Raw genomic sequence first — 8,930 nt, 5'->3', positions numbered from 1 at the left:
AGCAAATTCCAGAGATACATGCAGATCCAAAGATGGATCCAAGTTATGGCTCTGATGATAATGACAGTGAAACTGAAGAAAGTAGACAAGGTTCCCTTCATATCACTTTCAGGGTTGGTATTCAATACTTTAACCATCATCAGACCCTAACTGTGAGTTATTTCGTTCCATGCAGATGCTTTCATGAGATCTAGAGCTTCTGGTTTCAACAGGAGAAGGGTCCCGATCTCACCTGGAAGTGATAATGCTGTAAAGGATTCTTGGAGTAGTGCAGGAAAAGTTTCAACTAAAAATTGGGAAACGAGTAGAAATCCATCTGGCAATAACTTTTCTATCAATGCTAGTCACATTGGTGAGATAGTAAATGAAAATTCCTGGAATTTAGAAAGAGACAAAGAGACGCAAGAATCCAACAACAATTTAGAGAAGCTGAATTCTGCTACTAATTCTGAGTCAGCTGAATGGGCACTACGCCCTGCATCTCGATCTGAATCATTTGCTGGTGTTGCATCTGTAACCTCACAAGCATCTTTCTCAGCTAGAGTAGTGGAAGCTGCTGTAAAGATAAATGAATCAGAAAAAATGTGGCATTATCAGGATCCTTCTGGAAAAGTACAAGGACCCTTTTCTATGGTGCAGTTGCGTAAGTGGAACAACACCGGTTACTTCCCTGCTGATCTAAAAATCTGGAGAACCAGAGAGAAGCAAGAGAACTCCGTACTTCTGGCTGATGCATTGGCAGGGAAATTTCCAAAAGAGTTGCCAGCTGTTGACAATTCGTTGCCTGCTGCAAATACCTTGGCTAGTTCACACACCTTGGCTGGTCATTCTAGTAAGACTTCTGAAATATCTTTACACCAAGATAAAGAGACATCAAGCACTGATCAAAATTCTGGGTCCCTCTCGAAGTTGTCTAGTGAAAAGTGGCTCGGGAATGATATGACAAACCTACCTTCTCCTACCCCAAAGCAAAATAATGCGGGTTGGACAGGAGGAGAAACGGGTCATCTGACTGGACCAGTTGTTGGTATTAATGGAGTGCTTCCTTCCCCTACTGCAATTGTACCTAATATCGGGACTTCTCCTGCCCCTGCATCAGTTTTGAATTCTATTGTCCCGACTGCTCCTTTTAGTCCAACACCCAACTCTCAACAGGGAATCCTGGTGGGTTCTGCCGTTCCATTACATACTCAGTCAACCATGACGAGTGAACCACACACGGTACAGATACATGGCCATCCCCCAGCCTCTGTCCAGCCTGTTCAGACTGCTATTACTCAGAATCTTCAAGCTGATCCGCAGAGCTGGAGTAGCCCTTCACAGCCCGCTCAGCCACAAAATTATGGTTGGGGTACATCAAATGTTCAGAATTCTTCCGGAAGTTACTCAAACTCGGGTATGACACCTGCACCTCAACCTGATGTTTGGCGACCTACTCAGAGCAATCAACCAAACATGCACCCCCCGGCTACACCAAATGTACCTTGGGGCATGGGGCCAGCAGAGAACAATGCTTCTATGGGAGCGAGACCTGAAAATCCTAACATAGGCTGGGGCACAATGCAGGCTAATCCAAACATGGGGTGGGGGAATCCAGCGCCAGGAAATACTAACATGAACTGGGGACCTGCTATGCAAGCACCACCACCTGGAAATACGACTCCTGGTTGGGTTGCTCCAGCTGGAAATACTGGAGCCAACGTCCAAGGAATGTTGCCCGGGAACGTAAATACCAGTTGGGCAGCAACTCAAGGTTGGGTTGCTCCACCTGCACAAGGTCCGGTTCCGGGGACCAGTTGGGGGCCACCAACTGGGAATGCAGGTCCAGCTCCTCCTGCTATTCCAGGGCCAGCACAAGGAAATACGAATCAAGGCTGGGTTGCTGCACCACCTGCAAACCAGGGTTCCTGGGGTGGCGAACAAAACCATGTTAGTGGACAGTTTTCAGGCCAAAGGGGTCCCCAGGGTCGAGATTCTGGTTTCAGTGGTGGCAGGCCTTGGAACAGGCAGTCATCTTTTAGTGGGGGCGGTGGGGGTGGAACTGGAGGCTCCAGACACATTAGTAAGCGGGACATGGTCTGTCCATACAATGCAAATGGTCGATGTAAAAAGGGAGCACGCTGTGATTATCTGCATACTTAGCTTGAAAAATTCATAGCTTTTGATCCTTAGCTATACAGGCCTGTCTACTCATTTGATCTAATCGTATTGACTTTTCACCTGGGTATTTAAGAACTGTAAACTCTTTGTGCAGTTTAGGTGGCTGCTTTTAGCTCTGCAATTTTGCCCTAGTTACATAGCAGCAGATTTTCTGTTCTTCTGTCATGCCGTCAGTTAATATTTTTTTCTGCTTGCATGAAACACAAACTTCTGGGATCCCAAACATGCTGCAATAACATATGTAATTATGAGATTAGCTGAATTTGAGTTGGGCGAATATAAATGGTGATATATAAATATATTGGCTTATAAGCGTTGATGATAGTTTTCATCTCATTCTCTTATTTGCCCCTCTATGAAGAGGAAATTTGCATTTTATAATATGCATTTCACTGTTCGTTCTTCAGTGGCGTAGTTTCCTACCAATAACGATTTATATGTACTTAAAAATTCCGTTTGAATTCGTTCACCATTCTGATATAGATATCATTTTTATGAACTCGTGTTTATATGTTGGACAAAGAAGTTGGTTTGTGTTATAGTGAAGTTGTTAGGTTTCGTTAATCATCTGTCAAGGGAGGGAATGTTCGATCGTTGGACAGCACATTTCCAGTTTGAGGGTCCAGAAGAGTTTTAATTACTATACTAAAAAAGAAGAAAAATTGAGGGTTCAGAAGCATATATTATTCACATGCAACACATGATTGGAGATTTGTTTGTCACTGGGACTTGACTTCCATGCATTAAAAATAATTCATTCATTTTGCCTAACACAAAAAACAATCTGAGAGAGAGAGAGAGAGAGAGAGAGAGAGAGAGAGAGGGCGAAGGGGTCCAAGAAGTTGCTTGCGCGCCGCGCAAGAAACGGATAAACTATATAAAGCCGCAGTTCTGGCGCAGGCATTTCAATTTCGTTTCTTTCCTGCTCCTGTCACCCCCGTTTGCCAAAATCATTTTCTTTACTTCCTCTCTCTGTCTCTCAACATAGGATTCATCGATTAATTTTCCTCTAATGACTACTTCATTGTTGCTTTTCTGATAATTCATATATTTTTTTAGAGAGAGAATTGAATGGGTGCTTACAAGCGCATAATTAAGTTAGGCGTGAATTCGGGAATTCGATTATCCAAACTGCGAGGGATTAATGCAGCTTCCGACATAAACAGGCTCCAACAGGTTGGTTCTTCGGGCTATTCCTATAGTTCGTTGTCATCAAATTCGTCCGGCTACAGACTGGACTATAGGCAGATCTCCCAGCTCGTTAAACCAGCAGGGAAGCGGGTTTATCTTGTCGACACGCTTGCTTTGGTAATACCCTTTTAGTTTGATGGTTTTGCAGTTACCTTGAGTATTTGCCCCCCGGTTTGTCATAGTGATCGAAACTACATTTGGAAGTTGGAAGTCCACAATTTGCATAGCTGTTTGCTAGCCAAAACTGAAATTGATTTTAGGTTGTGGAAAATGCAATTATCAGGTTTTTGGAGAGACAACAATATTGTAGCTTGTGTTTGAATCTCTTTTGACATCAATTGTATAATACCCACAATTTTGGTTAGCTACGTGCAACATGATATGGTTAATTTCTCAATCACCGATTTAATGAGTATGGTTATGTGGTCATCAATTCTTGAAGAATTGTATTGATTTTTAGGGAATAGCTTTTGTTTACTATTTATTTTGGATGCCCTTTCTTTACTTGCACAATGAAAAAGGGGAAGCTGTTGATATACTTTTCCCTTCTCATATTGTGGCCAGGTTAGGAGTCTAGAAGCTCAAGGCATTCCTTCAAAGCATGCAGAGGCAATAACTTCAGCAATGACTTTGGTTTTGGATGACAGTTTGGAAAATATATCACAAAATCTTATTTCAAAAGCTGAGATGGAGAAAGTAAGAGCTTGTTGGGTGTTTCATGGTACATATACAGTATATATGAATCCACAAATGGTGATCTGGGAAACGTAACTGAAGGCTTGCTTGATATTGTTATGTTCAGATGATGGTTTACTTTTCTAATTTTGTATGTTGCTTTTTAGATTGAATTGGCACAGGAAGCAAATCTTTCAAAGTTCAAGTCTGAAGTACAAAGTTCCCAGGTGGGAAATCCTTTCCAGCTAAAATGTTGTCCCTACATTGTCCTAAGTATGTGCTTGGTCTTGTGCTGTTGTGTAGACATTTGGAAGGCTTGTGCTATATACCAACAGAATATTACAGATACCAGTGTTTCCTGTTATACTACCCTCTAATTATGTTACTAATTGATGTTTGAATCTGTGAGCTGGTTTTCTGAGTTGGTCAAAGCACATGAGAGATATTACATAGATGCACTGGTCCTGAAACTGCTCTCTTTTGTGTTTTTTCTTTTTTCATTGTTTTGATTTCCCTTTCCTTTGTGACTTATAATTTTCCCTTATGAAACAACTTTAAAGGCATTAGTTTCTAGATTTGCCAGCTGTGGGTGAATTATTCTGCTAGGATATAGATTGCTCGGGGCTTTCATACTCCAAGGTGAAGAAAAAGGAGACTATGATGTTCTTTTGGTGCATTGAAGTTCTTTCCTATATTTTCATTCTTTTTCTTAATTCCACCTAGCTCTTTATTTGATTTGTAATGTTTTGAAGTCCTGTTGTGTTTATGGATTTTTGTTAGTCCGGCAAAAGCAGTCACTGTTAGCATTTGATTTTCTCGGTCCATATTATGCGAGGTGCTTGTGGCATGGCTGCACATGTATCATCAATTGAAGTTTCCTTTCAAGATTGTCATATCATGCCTGACTAGCATCGTCTGCTCTGAGCTATCAATTTAAAAATACGCTTTTATTATATTTCACAGTTTAAGTGAACTCCTACTGAAATGGGACCTAATTGTTGATTTATTCACATCCTTCTTTTCAAATTCCACATTAAAAGCTGGAACATGTTAATGTATATAGAGGTATCAGTTCATATCCAAAAATGGCAACAGGAAGAGGTTTGAGTGTTTAGTCCCAAGAGAGAGGTGGATAAAATATGTTGGAACTCTAGAATGGGTGATTAGAAGAAAGAACCACATTGATAGTGGATGACTTTGCTTATGATTTGGCATCGAGGAATTTTGGGAATTAATGTTGCTCCAACCTGTATGGACAGTCCCTGTAGCATCCTTACGGCTGGTTGAGAGTTCTTGTTGGCTAGATTCTACCTTAAGATTCTGAATGTTTTCTCTTGGTTGCTTTAACATGCATATACACATATCTGGATCTTCAGTTGCTTATAGTGATGATTTATTTCCAGCAATTGCATGTCCGGAACTTTGTACAAGATTTTATGTTTACCTGTGTCTGATAAGTTTTAATTCTGTATTTGTAAACTCTAGTAAGTATTATTCACGAGATTTGCTGCCTCTGATTCAGGAGCACCATTTTTCTCTGCTGCAACGTGAGGCTGAAAAGCTCCGAACTGATATTGAGAAAATGCGCGGTGAACTGAGGTCTTTTTTTTAACTTTTGTATAGTTTTACTTTTATGTCTTATTAATTTCAAATGGGTTTTGTTGATGATGGAGACTTCCTTAAACAGGTATGAGATTGACAAGGTTACTGCCGGACAACGCTTGGATTTGAATCTTGAAAGAGGGTATGAATCTGAAACTCCAAACACTTGTTGGTTTCTTTATCTGTTGAACTATATTTTGTTGATTTTTGTCTTTATTCTGTTTGGTTGAGTTAAGGCGCATCCGTGATGAGCTTACCAATCAGAGTGCTGAGACCACCAATCTCACAAACAAGCTTGACAGGGTGGGAGACTGGACTTTGTAGTTTAGTTTCTTTCCTGCTTGAAATGAAAACATCAAATTCTCAATACTAGGTGTTTTCTTGACAGGAAATTCATGCACTGAGGGCTCATCTGGAAGCAGCAAAGTTTGATGTTATCAAATACTGTATAGGGACACTTGTATCCATATCTGCTGTTGGTATCGGAGTGATTCGTATATTTACCGCCAAGCATTAATGAGGTAGTACATTAAGAAGGAACTATAAGAACTAAATTCTTTTGATCAGCATCACAATTTGAATTGAATTGGGGGATTCATCTTTTTCATGCTCGTGACATTGAGAGTTTAGAAATTTTCTGTTAGGCAATGACAAATTCCCGATTGCCCCCGTTTATTTTGTATTCAACTGGTTCAGCAAATGTTTAATAAATATCTTGTGAGATGGGTTTTCTCGTATCCTCGCTTTGTTCTAGCCATTAGCTGGTGAAGTCAAGTGATGTCCTCCCTTGAAACAGCAGCGCGGCTGTACCTAACTTGGCTCCCTGAGAAATGCAGGTACTTAAATTCTTTTAGGTCTGAAGTGTGGTTGCCTTAATTCATTGTGTGATCATGTTCTCGTTTGAATTGCTGTAGTATGCATGCTTGAGTGTTTTTATCAAGATTCTTTGCCATTCTTAGTTATATTGCTGTGGAGTATGTAGGGTTTAATGAATTGAGTTTTGACTATCAATATGGAGTAAAATGCTGAGTAATATAGTGTTTGTTTTCACTCCCAAATAAGATATAAGCATTTAAATTCAACCAAATGTGTTTTTGTAATTTATTCCGCCCAAGTTTACAGGGGTGAGATATATAATAATAATAAAAGAAATTAAAGATGTTAAATTTAATTTTGGAGTAATTTTTTAAAGTATTTGAGTAAATAAGATGTTATTTTGTATGATAAGCTCTTGGTATTAAATAATTAGTGTTAGAATTTAAAATTATACAAATGAATAATGTTGCTATGGGTGTAAAAGCATCAATTATTTGTAGGGTAAAATTAAAGAGAATGTTTGGGGCAAACATGCTATAAATAGGGGGTGTGATGGGTGAATGATAACCACTCATTTCCAGCATCCTTATCCCCCTACAACGTTATTATTTTAGTGGAGACGTATTCCTAACAGTCGTTAAATTGTGATGCACACATACAATTATTGATTCCACACTTTGACAGCTCTTCTTCTTCCACTCTATCAGAATTTTGCTGATAAGTATTTATTTCCATTAATAAGTAAATAAAATGATCTTAATAATTTTTGAATTATAATTATTATATATAATAGGAAAGGAAAGGCATGGCAATCACAATCAAATTCAAACCCACCCCTGGAAAGAAAGGAAGCATATTGTATAGAGTTAGTGAGGGTGCGGGCACCGCTCTCACCTCTCACTCTCAGTAGTCTCGCCTCAACAATGATTCCTACCTACGCTCACATGGCATGGCATGGCATGGCATGCCTGATGCCTCTTTCCCAACACCCTATCCTCTCTTCACATGATACAATACCAACTTCCCTCTCTTCAATTCCTATTTTCCCATTTACCCCCACCCACACAAATCATCATCAAAACTATAAATTTGGTATTGATATAGGCCATTAGGATTATGGTTTGTTTTCTCCCTACTTGTTTTGTAATTAAATTAAATTATTACAGCTTGCTCTCTCATAAGTCTGAAAAATGCAAGTAGGATGGTGGGGAGAGGCTTAAGTCCAAAGTTTAACCTAATTATGACCTAACTAAATTATGTAATTTTGCTTCCAGACATGACATAGTTGTTGTTGTCGTTGTTTGTAATGATTATTTCAAGAATGTGAGATGGGAAATTGAGTGGTAAGTTTGTATTGTTATTATTGTTGGATTAGATATTTCAAAAGCAGGAGAAGTTGCAAAGACCACACAACAACTGTGGGCTCCAAACCCACCTACTGACCTCAATCCCAAAATGGGCCCATTCCCATCCATAAAAAGATTATTTCAATCAATCCTTCCAATTCTAGGTAAAAACGTAATTTACCCTGGGAGGGAAACCCATTAGACCCGTGAACGTTATGATAGATTCTGGCTGCCTTTTTCAACGGAATCCCACACATACCGCTCAACTGCTTTGAAATCTTCAACCCCCCACTGCCCAATATGACTTTCTAAATCATGGACCATAATTACATTTTTGCCCCTGATTATTGTATTTTTCTCCACTACACAAAATATTTGTTCAGAAAGAAAACTACACAAAATAATTATATCTTCCCCCTGTAATTAATGATCAGACTTTAAAATATGAGATACGTTTATTGTTAATTGGACATCGGGAGAGGTTGAAATTCACATAATTGTATATGTTTGCATTAAATACATATTACTAATACTTTTTCTCAATTGTGTATTAATCATGTCTGTGACTAATGTTTTTCCAAATTTATAATTTAAAATTTTTGAAGTTTTTATAATGTTTCAATTTCACAAAGTGGCATTGGTAGTAGTTTTGATATTGTTCAGAAATAATGATGTGATAATTTTAACTTGACAAACCCATTTATGTTATCATCACTGGTCTTTTAATTAACTTAGAAACTGCAAATAAATGAATTACAGCCAAGAAACTAAGTCCATAACCTCCCTATTCTATGGCTACCTGCCTCAGCCTACCATCCACCACCCAAAAATTTTGCACTTGACCGGTTTCCGGAAACCGGCCCAACATTATAACTAACCTACAAGCTCATAGACTGAACTACTCGGGTCAGGCCGGGTTCTGTCTCCTCTCCTATTTCTTTCTTCCGCCGCATCTCCAAAACTTTACGGTGGCTATTGGAATGCATCTCCTGTGAAAAGGTCGGGCTACAAGCAGGTCTATACTCGGGAAATAGCCGACCGGATTTGAACCGGACACCACAAGCGTTGCACAATGTTTTCGGTCCTAGTGGTCCGGTTCTCCACTGTGGGGTCTTCTGGACCTGACAATGCGTGCACCTA

The 8,930-nt window shown here is 39.4% G+C and overlaps 2 protein-coding genes across 3 annotated transcripts in view; both read left to right on the top strand.

Moving 5' to 3' along the window:
* Positions 1 to 2,416, top strand: part of LOC105169697 (zinc finger CCCH domain-containing protein 19) — a gene marked incomplete in the record, with an annotated part of 11,321 nt that extends 8,905 nt beyond the window's left edge. The window contains 2 exon segments of the mRNA XM_020695663.1: positions 4 to 90; positions 176 to 2,416. Of these exon segments, the coding sequence (XP_020551322.1) occupies positions 4 to 90; positions 176 to 2,142 (2,054 nt within the window).
* Positions 2,932 to 6,365, top strand: LOC105169696 (protein FMP32, mitochondrial-like). 2 transcript variants are annotated; one of them, XM_011090179.2, is made up of 7 exons: positions 2,938 to 3,468; positions 3,916 to 4,047; positions 4,194 to 4,253; positions 5,549 to 5,625; positions 5,714 to 5,770; positions 5,865 to 5,931; positions 6,017 to 6,365. In XM_011090179.2, exons 1-7 carry the CDS (start codon positions 3,232 to 3,234, stop codon positions 6,143 to 6,145), a joined length of 759 nt encoding a protein of 252 aa, XP_011088481.1. In that variant the 5' UTR covers positions 2,938 to 3,231; the 3' UTR covers positions 6,146 to 6,365. The 2 variants fall into 2 exon arrangements, with proteins under 2 accessions (XP_020551668.1, XP_011088481.1); XM_020696009.1 differs by lacking the exon at positions 5,865 to 5,931 and having other exon boundaries at positions 2,932 to 3,468.

The sequence above is a fragment of the Sesamum indicum genome, linkage group LG8, assembly GCF_000512975.1.
Source record: "Sesamum indicum cultivar Zhongzhi No. 13 linkage group LG8, S_indicum_v1.0, whole genome shotgun sequence".
NCBI lineage: Eukaryota > Viridiplantae > Streptophyta > Magnoliopsida > Lamiales > Pedaliaceae > Sesamum > Sesamum indicum.
This window is presented reverse-complemented; position numbering and strand designations above follow the sequence as displayed.